Source organism: Alexandromys fortis, unplaced genomic scaffold, assembly GCF_014885135.2.
Source record: "Alexandromys fortis isolate MF-2015 unplaced genomic scaffold, M_Fortis_MF-2015_v1.1 scaffold_122, whole genome shotgun sequence".
In the NCBI taxonomy this organism is placed as follows: domain Eukaryota; kingdom Metazoa; phylum Chordata; class Mammalia; order Rodentia; family Cricetidae; genus Alexandromys; species Alexandromys fortis.
In genome coordinates this window covers 3743492-3755353 of record NW_026068004.1, presented here as the reverse complement: position 1 = coordinate 3755353, position 11862 = coordinate 3743492, and the positions used below count along the sequence as shown (strand labels likewise).

Here is an 11862-nt window from a genome sequence, read left to right as displayed (position 1 = left end):
TATATATATTCTTTGTTTGCTTTGTTTTAAGATCTTACTATGTAGCCAGGCTGGTTTGGGATTTACAGAGATCCACAGGCCTCTTCCTCCAGAGTGTTTGGGATTAAAGGCCACAATGCCTGGTCCAAAAGGATTCTTTCCAATATGCGGGATTAAACCTAGGACTTTTTTTTTCATATTCTAGGCAAGTGCTTGTCCTCTGAGATACAACCCCAGTCCTCAGTGGTTTAGAGAATGTAGCACAATGTTAAAAATTTGATCCAGTTGATAAAGACAACCAAGTGTGTGACTTTTTCTTTCTTTAATTATTATGATATGTTCATAATATTTTAATATACATTTGATCAACCTTACAGTATGAATCAACACATCTTAATATATTCAGACAAGAATTAAGCAAGAGCTGACACAGTTACCTAATATCATTAGGTAAAGGGATCTGAATTTTATCTGGGTAAGGTATTTTTTAGGCTGCTGCCCAGGCTCCTGGAGATTCTGATGTTCTCTTTGCAAAGGCTGACAGATTTTCTCAGATTTCACCTTTAACAAAATCAAGAAACAGAAGTTGGTTTCTGCCTGCTGTGGTAGCATGAGAACCTCAATCAGACCCCCAACACCACACTAAGGCCAGGCCTGGCCACGGGGGAGTGGACATGGGCCGATCACCAGCACCCACATTAAAACCAGGCCTGGCAGTGGGGGAGCAGAAATGGGCAGATCCGTTCAGCACACTGACTAGTCAGTGATCTCCACCAGAACCGTAGGGGGACAGAACCAGCTACCTAGGACAGAGAGTGAATAGCTCCATGGGGAGCAGAAGCCAAGAACAAATCCATTCCCAACACTGGTGGATCAGGACTAAGCCAGTGACCAGATCCAGAGTCAGCCTAACCAGATCCAGTGAGCTCTAGACTCAGTGAGAGACCCTGCCTCAAAAGGTGAAAAGTGAGGAAGACCTCCACGTGCACATAAATATATCCACATGCATACAATACACACACGGGCATGTGCACCCCCCCCACCGCCTATGTTTAAAAAGTTGTATTGAGTTTTAGTTCTATTAGTGGGGTACAAGAGTTTCAGTTTATTCTGCTTTGGATCAACACAGACTTGCTGACTTATGATTTTTTTTTTTTTTTTTGGTTTTTCGAGACAGGGTTTCTCTGTGGTTTTGGAGCCTGTCCTGGCACTATCTCTTGTAGACCAGGCTGGCCTCGAACTCACAGAGATCCGCCTGTCTCTGCCTCCCGAGTGCTGGGATTAAAGGCGAGCGCCACCACCGCCCGGTGACTCTTATGATTTAAACATGAAATGAAATGTCCCGTTTCCCCCACTCCTGCTCCCCAGCTAGCGGTGCTATGGCAGGAGGTTGTTCCAGCCTTTAGGACATGGCCAATAGTAGACAGACACAGCCATTCGGGTCTACATCTTTGCTTCCTGATCCACCAAGACGTGGACGCTGCGGCCTCCCAGTCTGCTGCAGATGGCACCGCCCAGTGAGCCTTCCTGCCATATGAACTGTATTCACTGAAGCCAGGAGCCAGAGTAAACCTCCTCCTTCAAGTTGCTCCTGTCAGGTACGTGACACAGCAATGAAGTAGCAACGTGCATTAAGTAACTTATCCTCACGACTACTCTGCCGTAACTGAGTTCACGTAAGCTTCATAGGTAGGGCAAGGAGGCTCGTGAGGTCAGCTTGTTCAAAGGCCAGCAGCTGGCAGAGGAAGGCCACCCCAACACAAAGCCTCATTCTGAAGCGTGTAAACTGACTTCCTGGTATTTTAGCGAATGGCGGATTAGATGAAGGCATGCTGTCTCAGCGGGCCTGCTTCTCTCTCTGTTACCTAGTTAATTCTGGAATACCTGGGGAAAGTCCTTCTGGAGGCTGCTGCTTGGGTGTCTTCGAGACTCCGGCATGGAGTCCATAAGCTCTGGGGCTGTTGCTAGTGTCTTCTTCTCTCCCTCGGTCTGTTTACTGCGGCTGCTCAGAGCAAGTCTAGACAACCATTCTTGACACATTTCTTTGGATGTCCTTATTTGGGCTTCTGTTGGGAAGAAATAACAGAAAACTATAGTTAAAAGAACTATAGAAAAATAATTGTTGTTTTCTAAAACATGAAGAAAATAGCCGGGCAGTGGTGGTGCATGACTTTAATCCCAGCAGTTGTGAGGCAGAGACAGGTGGATCTCTGTGAGTTTGAGACCAGCCTGGTCTACAAGAGCTAGTTCCAGAACAGGCTCCAAAGCTACAGGAAGCCCTGTCTCAAAAAACAACAACAATAACAACAACAACAAACCCACCAAGAAAGTTCTTAATTAGAGTTTAATAATTAACAAAAACAACACGGACCCAGCTCTCTTCTCCCTGTCTTCCCAGGGTATTTGAAAACTTTCAGTAACAATAACATAAGGTGGGACATAGTAGCACACACTCAATTCCAGCACTTGAGAGGTAGAGGCAGGAGAATCATCCATTTGAGGTCAGGCTTGCCACTTAGTGAGACCTTGTTTAAAACAGAAAGAAAAGGGGCTGAGAGATAGCTCAATGGCTGAGAGTACACACTTCTCCTCCGAGGACCCACACAGGGCTGCTCACAACCACCCCTAACTCCTTCAGGAGATCTGATGACCTATTCTGGCCTCTACTGGGATTCACAGACATGTGCAGGCACACGCACCTGCACAAAAGTAAAAACAAAACCTTTGAATAGAAAGAAAGGAAAGAAGGGATAGAAAGGAAAGGAGAGATGAAAAGGATGACAGGAGAGCAATGAAAGGAAGACAGAGAGGGAGGAAGGAGGGACGAAGGGTGGGTCTACAGTCTTCCCTGCTCAGTGTCCCACAGAAACAGCAGGAACAGTGGGAAGCGGCTCCCCGTCCATAGATAAACTTGTTGCCACCAGTTTTTAATGTTTTGCTGACTAAAGAGTACGAGCACCTTTTAAGGTTTACTAGGGACTCAGGTGGGAGTTATGCCCCAGCTGTGCTGCTTCCTGAGCACAGGTGCACTCCAGATGTGGCGCTCTCCATCGCACTGATTCAAGAGAAGCAGAAATAGTAACATCCTCCTGAAGACACCTAAGACTGCTTGACCTAATCCTTCTATTACTATTAATTTTTCTTACTTTGAAAGTAATAATCCCCCAGAGAATATTTTTAAAAAGAAATTATACTATATATCATCTTTCACCATGATAGTGGGTCAAATAACAGCTGCTTTGGGAGCTGGAGAGTTCAGACGCCACAAACACAGGTGGCTCTTGCAGAGGATGTGGGCCGGCCCAGCACCCACTGCAGCACGCAGGGCAGTGGTTTGAACAGACTGCCCCCCCCCCCTCATAGGCTCATAGATTTGAATACTTAGTCATCAGGAAGTGGCTGGCACGCTACTTGAAAAGGATTAGGAGGTGTGGTCTTGTTGGAGTAGGTGTGGCTTTGATGGAAGAAGTGTGTCATTGAAGGTGGACCTTGAGGTTTTAAAAGCCCAAGCCAGGCCCAATGACTTCTCTCTTCCTGCCGCCTTTGGATCTGGACTAGAAGTGCCCACTGTAAGAGGAACCGCAGGCAACTTTCCCTTGCATTGCCCCATTTTACTCAGCATCTTATCCCCACCACTACTCTAACAGGCTGGATGATGTCCTGCTGTCCTGTACATAGTCCATCCGTCCACTCATCTGCTGACAGACACTGGGCTGCGTCTACCTTTGCAATATTGTGAATGATGCTGCTACGGATGTTGGGGTCCAAGTACCACCATGAGTCCCTGCTTTCTGATCTCTGGGATTTATTACTTATGAATAGAATGGCTAGATACATAATTCTGTATCAATAACCTACTATAATGATGGCATCATTTATTTTCCCATCAGCAATGCAGAAAGGCCCCGATTTCTCTATGCTTTGTGAGCATTTATTTTCTGCTACTTTAGCCCAGGTTTATTAAGCCTCACCAATATTCTCAACCATCTTATTTCTTGTCCCACCTTCCTAAAAATGCCAGTCTGGGAAAGTTCCGCTATTCTTTATTTACTTTAGGTTGCTGAGTGCTGGGAGAGAAAAATCTACACAGAGAGTGGAACGGCTACAAATTCATTGTCTCCAGCTTCTAGGTTATTCTCTGTGTTGCCAGTTCTACTGGAAATCCTGTCTCTGACTCCTGAAGATGACATATTTTCCACCCTAGCAACACTAAACCCATCAGAACCTTCCACTTTTTGTTTTCACCCCAACATACGAACCTTCATCTTTAGACATCTCTACCTCTCATCCCAATATATGGGCCTTCATCTTTAGACATCCCTATCTCTCCTTTCTCGGTGGAAAAGGTGTCCAGTCCATTTGCCTGATTCCCTTTCTGTTGTGATAAAACACTCTGACCAAAAGCAACTTGGGGAGGGGAGGATTTACCTGGTTATACTTCCAGGTCACAGATCATCACTGAGGGAAATCAGGGCAAGAATTTATGCAGGTTAGAGGAACACTGCTTGTTGGCTTCTTTTCTAGGTTCCTGCTTAGCCCCCTTCCTTATACAGCTCAAGACCACCTGCCTAGGGATGGTGATGTCCGAAGTGGGCTGAGCATGCCTGAGCCAAGTAATAATCCAAACAATCACACACAGACACACATACACACAGACCAGCTTGACCTAGGCAATTCCTCAGCTGAAGCTTTCCTCTCCGAGGACTCTAGGCTGTGTCAAGCCGACAGTTAAGGCTAACCAGGACATTCATCCTCTTGACAAAGGCCAGCCCTTTTGCCTGTAATCTTGGCCCTATTCTCTATTTGTTCATTTTCTTTTCCATATGCACATAATCTCCCTCTCTACTGATACTTGGCCAAGCTCAAGACACCTTTGATAGCAAAAATAAAGATATAGAACTGGCAGTAGAGTTCAGTGATAAAACTCAGAGCTCAGAGAGCCCCACCAGAGTCCCCTCTAGCTGTTGTTCTCTGGGACAGCATGTCTCTCACCAAACACACATATTTTTGTTTTGTTTTGTTTGAGACAGGGTTTCTCTGTGGCTTTGGAGACTGTCCTGGAACTCACTCCGAAGACCAGGCTGGTCTCGAACTCACAGAGACCCACCTGCCTCTGCCTCCTGAGTGCTGGGATTAAAGGCGTGTACCACCAACACCAGGCTGGTTTCCTGTCCTTACAGATGACTTCTACTTTTATTTGTTATCGTAGGAATTTGTCAGAACACCATATCTGGATGGACATTAGAATGAACAGCTGTTCTTCAGAAGTGCTCTGACCTTGAAGAATCTCTGTGGAAAAAGTGATGGCTTTGCTGAAGGGGCATTGCAGTCATCCCATGACTCTGGTCACATGACACCTCAGGCACCCCTGAGACTCCTGTATTATTGCGTATTGCAAATGATACATGATTAAGGACTAGAGTCATGGGGGTGTGTGATGCTCTCCTTCAGCGAGACATGGAAATTAGATCAGGGACCTTGGTATGAGGAAATACTTTGTGAAACTTTCAATAAATACCCTTTGTATGGCTATTCAGGGTTCAGTCCATCAGAAGAGGCTGGACCTTCCTGTTGCCACATAGACCTTAGAATTTCATTTTGGAGTGCCTTCTTTCTTCAACTGACTCATGCTACATGGCGCACCCCAACAATTTGGTCACTCTTCCAGGAAAGCTTTCTTCATTCTGCATTGTGATATCACGCTGTCCCGTCGGCACTCTTGTCTAGCCTGTTTCACTCTGTGTTCTTTCCAGCTTCCCCGTTTTTATGGGTATTTTAATGCTGTCATTCCCAGGAACCCACCTGGACTCTCTGCCCTCCTCTACAGTGCTAGCAGCTTGGCACACCTTGGTTCCACAGATGGTTGCCTCACTGTGTAGGTGTTAGACAAGTTAGTCACTGACGTCTTTAAATTCTTATTTCCTCATCTGCAAGACGGTGGTGTCTAGCTCATTGAGTAATTGAATTAAATAATTAGAAAAAGTCTCAAGAGTCAGGATACATCTGGGATCCCAGTGCTCAGCAGGTGGAGGCAGGAGAATGGCAGGTACAAGGTCAACCTGGACTACCTAGCAAGACCCTGACTTAAAAAAAAAAAAAAGCAGCAAGAAAGAGCAACATTCACGTTGGAGCAAACATAGGTGTGTATGTCCAAGACTCCATTTTAATTTGTACTTTTCTTTCTTCCTCAGACATAAGAGGAATCAACCAAAGAACCGCCTTTAACAATCAAAAAGCTTCCCAGCGCTCGGGAGGCAGAGACAGGCGGATCTCTGTGAGTTCGAGACCAGCCTGGTCTACAGAGCTAGTTCCAGGACAGGCTCCAAAGTCACAGAGAAACCCTGTCTCGAAAAACCAAAAAAAAAAAAAAAAAAAATCAAAAAGCTGCCTTCCTTATTGCTAGGCATACTCATGTGACCAAATTCTGATCAATAGAAGTGTAGTGGTTTGAATGAAATTGGCCCCTATAGATTCTTACTGGATGCCATTATTGAAGTTCTACCCTTGTTGGAGGAGGTGTGGCCTTGTTGGAAGAAATGTGTCACTAGGTGGGCTTTGAGGTCCCAGATGCTCAAGCCAAGCCCAGTGTCATTCCTGCTGCCTGCTGATCTAGATGTAGAACTCTCAGCTACCTCTCCAGCACCATGTCTTCCTGCGTGCTGCCATGCTTCCCACCATGGGGAAAATGAACTAAACCTCTAAATTGTAAGTCAGTCCCAGATAAATGTTTTCCTTTATAAGAGCTGCTGTTGCCGGGCGGTGGTGTGGCACACCTTTAATCCCAGCACTTGGGAGGCAGAGGCGGGTGTATCTTCGTGAGTTTGAGGTCTGGCTTCCTGATGCACACTTGTCCGGGTTTCTCGGTGAGTCCTCGTCTTCTCAGCAGGACATTCTCTGCTGCTGCGCCTCAGCAAGGCTGAGAGCTCTTCAAGCCCGAGGCCTACTACATATCATTTCAGAATCGGCCAAGGCTTTGTTTCTCTCGGCTCACACTTTGGAGACCCTTGGTTGGTTACTCAATGAACTGGGTCCTCCTCCACGTGTGTAGCTCTCACTCAGTGAGTTGTAGGTGGAAATGGGCTGGAAGCCGGAGAACACATACGGTCCCTCAGGGCTGACCTTCAAGAGAGGGTGGGTGGAGGAGGCAAACTCTGGAAAACAGGACACAGGGTGGGAGGGCAATATAAAATGCTCGGACTCAGAACAGCGCGTGTCCAACTGTCAATTGAGCAGCCCAGCTTGAATACTCCATTTCCCTCCTCTACCTCCGGTATTCCATAGTTATAATTACCAACGGTTTAGTGACGCAGCCTGGGTGGCATCCTCAGGTCCTCCACGTTCATCACCCAATCTGTAGCTGCTAGGCCTTTTCTCACCTCCTGATTCAGCTTCCCCCATGCTTGCGGCTTGGTGTAGGCACGCAGGACATGCGCAGAAGAGCACAGCAACATTAGCAACTCGAGTCGCCGCTGCCATGCTGGCTCCCGTCCAATGTGTGCTCGGTAAAGCCCCCAGAAGGCTCATTCCGAATGCAGGTCACTCACTGCTTAATGTTTGCATGGCTTCCAGAAGAGTTCAGACCCTTCGCTTGGCACCCGAGATTCTCTACAGCCTGGATCCTGCCTTCCTGCCTCATTCGCTTTACCTCCCGATCCTCTTCTGCTTTAGGCTTTCCCGCCACCTGACCACTGCTCCTACCACGCTGCTTACAGTGAGCTTCTTGACTCTGCACATCCAGGCTCCTCTGCCTAGGATGGTGTTAGGACATCCCAGAACAAAATTTCCCCCCAAGTGAACTCAGATTTGGTGGTTGAGAAATCTTAAAGTTCTAATACAGCAGATTTTGAGGTACTAAAAACATGTCCTTTGTATTATAAATTCTCTGATATCTAAACTATCAAAAACTGCCCCATTTAACAAAGGATATGAGTACAGTCTTCTCTTCAAACTAGATACTGAAGACATGGTCATTAAGCATCGTAGGCGAGTGTATCCCGAGATGTTTTGAGTCCTCTGACGCCTCCCACATATAAAGGATGAGGTGCTAAGCTGAAGGAAGTGTCGGTAAACAGTAACAACTAATCTTAAACGGAAAGCAGGCAGATGGGGTAGGTGCAGTCATTTCTGCCTGTTCCTTTATTCTCCCCTAGCAGGTGCCCTAACTACAACAGAGGGACCAGAACCTCATTTCCTGCCTCTGAGTAAGCGACTGGTTTTGGATCATGTGGTCTTTATGTGACGGCTAAGAAACAAATAACTCGGTCACCAAACTGGAACAGCCAATCACGTGACTTTTCGCCCTAACTGTCCTTCCTTCCTTCCATAGAAATATAATAGAAGATACATAATCTTAAACCCAAGAATATGATTCACAAGTTGTTTCAATCCCTAACCAAAATATACTTTTTTAAAAAAAAAAAGTTGAAAACAAGATAGCAATTTGAATGCTTAACAACATAAATCAAGAGAAAGATGAAGAAAATTGTATGCCATCAATATGTAAAATGCACATGTGAACTAGGACTGGGACAGAAGACAAAGAGTCACTGCTGGTTACGTTAGGACGGGTTCTTGGTCCTGGCGCCATTCTCAAAGGATCAACCTTTGTTATAGGAGATGCTGAGCAGTAGGATGGACCCCAGCAGCCCTGGCCACTACTGACTAGGGGCCTGGAGCACACACCCAGCTGTGACTCCATGCCTGGTGATGCCTCTTAAAATCTCCACACCCCACCCCCTGGTTTAGAACCATTCGAGGGGGACAGGAAAAAACAAAACAAAACAAAACTGTACTTTAACCTTGTCACAATGCTTGTCCAATACATACTGGAGGAGGAAGCACCTTGTGACATAGAATCTAATTGCCTGTGTGCTTTCCCAAGGAATTCTGCGTAGTTTTATTTGATGTGAAAAATTAGAAAAGCTGAAGAAGTTTTTCCCTTTCTAATTTAGTACAGAGAACGGAATTTTTCAGCATTTGTAAATCGGACCTCACCCTCAGCATAAGACATCCGAAATACTGCTTCAATTGGTCTGAGAGGTCAGTATTGTAACCTCAAAGTACCATGTCTCCAGTATCTAGTTTGAAGAGAAGACTGTACTCATATCCTTTGTTAAATGGAGGCAGTTTTTGGTACAGTTTAAACCAAAGTTTAAAACGTAAACTTATGGGTCCTCAAATATTTTTTTTTTTTTTTTTTTTTTTTTTTTTTTTTTTTTTTTTTTTTTTTTTTTTTTTTTTTTTTTTTTTTGTTTTTCGAGACAGGGTTTCTCTGTAGCTTTGGAGCCTGTCCTGGCACGAGCTCTTGTAGACCAGGCTGGCCTCGAACTCACAGAGATCCGCCTGCCTCTGCCTCCCGAGTGCTGGGATTAAAGTCGTGCGCCACCACCGCCCTGGGTCCTCAAATATACGTTTACATTTATTTAAATCCGAATACCGAAAAGGCAATAGTAAGAGCCAACGAGCAATGCATACTATGAGATGAAAGTATGAGTTAAATCATATTTTCCAGGCTAAAAGAAAACTTCACTGCATCTAAATTATTCCTATTTTGTATTAAGAATTCCTGTATTAGTCTTTTTTGGAGGGGGCACTGGGCCTGCTTCTTTGCCAAAAATATCTATCTTAAGTTGCTCTTGCTTGGTTCTTTTCACAAAAATTGTTTCTAATTTAGAAACTTAACCAAAGAAAAGAGACACACGGATGATTTCAAGGGTCCCCACTCTAGCGAATCCCACCTTCCCAGTCGGAATTCTGTTATGCGATCATTTTTGAACGACATTATTACAAGTATAAACACATTACCTAAGTTTATATCTAACATAATACTTAGCAAGGAACAACTTTTGTATATGGGATGTGTGTGTATGGCTAACAATAAGTCCAAATCTGACATTCAATTATTTTCTATTTTCAAAACACAAGAAGAGACTTGCAATGACCTAATGCAACTATTTGCAGCGTTTCAAATTTCCCATTTCAAGTTCACCCAAGACAACGAGTTTGCAACAGTGGAGAGAAACGGAAAATCTTCATAGTGACTGCAAGGCTGGACAGGGAGAAATGTGCAGACAGGCAAAGCCCTGCGGGAGGGAAACGGAAGTAGGTGGCCCGTAGGTGACAGAGTGGTGGAGACGCAGGGACATTTAACAGTGCACAGCGTGGACAGGGAAGGGTGGAGATGGTCGTGGGATGAACGGGATAAGGGAACCGGTGGTCAGATGGTGAGAGAAGTGGATGGAGTTGAAGGCTGAAAGGCAGAAGGCAACTGACTTGACCTCGGATGCTGGCGTTACCAAAGGCCTGCAGAGCTTCATCCGGCTGCAAGGCTGTGCGTGAAGAAGCTGGCCCCACGGTCCTTTCCCTCAGCCTACGCACAGGGCACAGCGGTGGTTCCGGGGCCTTTGTGGCCGCCACCTTCGGGGGCAGTCAGCTCCGGATGCTAACTAGAGAGAAGCAAGGTTCTCCTGGGTGAACCGCGACCCGGCCGAGAACCCCAAAGCTCGCACGCCCAAACGAAGAAGCTCACCCGCGAGCCAGAAAGATCCGGAATGTGCACCCTGAGAAGAGCAGGTCCGACCCCGACCTGAAGTGAGTTTAGGGCGGCCCAGCTACAGCGGCCCAGTATTGTCATGGCAACCGAGCTCAGTAGGGGACGCGCAGGCGCGCAGCCGGCCGGAGTCGTGGAGACCGCGCACGCCAGGGTTGCTAAAGGCCGTCCTTCCTGTGGTGACTGTTGTACAACGCGCACCATTGGCCTCCAGGATCTACGAACTACACCATTGGCTCTGGAGGTAGCGGTAACTATAGCAACCGTGTCCAGCGTCTATATAACTACAGACAGGGTTCGAATTCTCGAATTGTTTCCCCGCAAAGCTCAACCTGTTCTCCTTATATTTTTCTATAAGTGACTCCTGTGATTCCAGCATAAGACGGTGAGGCAGAATTGAGTTTGGAGCCAACTTGTGTTACATAGGAAATTCCAGTGTAGCCTGGAATAGAGTGAAATCTTGCCTTAAAAACACAAAACGAAACAACCAAAACCAAAACCAACCAACCAAACAAACAAAAAACCCACCTATTAAGGCGGGATACTATGCGTGTAAGCAGTTATGAATTTAGGAAGAGATTCGTCATAACAACTAGAGTCCAAAGGTAAATTTCAACACTTTGGGACCCAGCTAGTTATTGTGAAAATGCAGAACTGGGCTTGACTAGAATTACATTGAAGGCTGGAACCTTTAAGGAAACCTAAGCACTGAAAGTTGTTTGGCTTCTTACTTATGCAATGCAAAATAAATCTTTTTAAAGATTTGTTTACTTATGTATATGTGTCTTTGCTTTGATGTGTTTATGTAAACCACATGCATGCCAGAGCCCAAGGAGGTCAAAAGACCAGATCTGGAACTGGAGTTACAGGCGATGTGAGAACCAATCTTGGGTCCTCTTCAAGAGCAGCAAATGCTAGTAACCACAGAACCCCAAAGTCAACATTTTTAATGATACATTTTTAGCACAGACTCAACTTAAATCTTCATGTTCCTTGTGAGATTCCGGGTACTTGTCAAAACTGAATTTTGCTTGCTTTTTGGAGAGCAACAAAACACCACTTACATTTCTTGGTTTCACCATAGCTGTCAATCTTTTCTGGATCGCCTGGATACCACCATCTGGATAGCATCCCCGATTTTCTGTGTTACAACTCTCCCCTCTCTGATCTAAGATGCTCACCTCTACCACGACCCAGCCCACTCCCGTTCAGCTAAGGAAAGGTCCCTTGGTCCTCCAATCTAGATCAAATGCCTTCTTGTTTGCCTTTGTTGACTCATGTCCCCTTCTGCAAGCATTTCCACCTGCTGAAGCACACGGGCACAAATGCCCGGA

At 45.7% G+C, this 11862-nt stretch overlaps 1 protein-coding gene across 9 annotated transcripts in view; it reads right to left on the bottom strand.

The window, feature by feature from the left end:
- Ccdc30 (coiled-coil domain containing 30) overlaps positions 1–10934 on the bottom strand; it is a 68081-nt gene extending 57147 nt beyond the window's left edge. Inside the window, exons 1-4 of one of the 9 annotated variants that reach the window (XM_050161276.1) lie at positions 10508–10934; positions 10257–10424; positions 1864–2045; positions 454–540 (exon numbers count right to left, since the gene is read on the bottom strand). In XM_050161276.1, the coding sequence (XP_050017233.1) occupies positions 454–540; positions 1864–2019 (243 nt within the window). In that variant the 5' untranslated portion in view covers positions 2020–2045; positions 10257–10424; positions 10508–10934. Of the gene's footprint in view, positions 1–453; positions 541–1863; positions 2046–10256 lie in introns of all 9 variants that reach the window. The other 8 variants (XM_050161272.1, XM_050161275.1, XM_050161277.1 and 5 more) reach the window with 8 other exon arrangements.
- Positions 10935–11862: the final 928 nt, after the last annotated feature.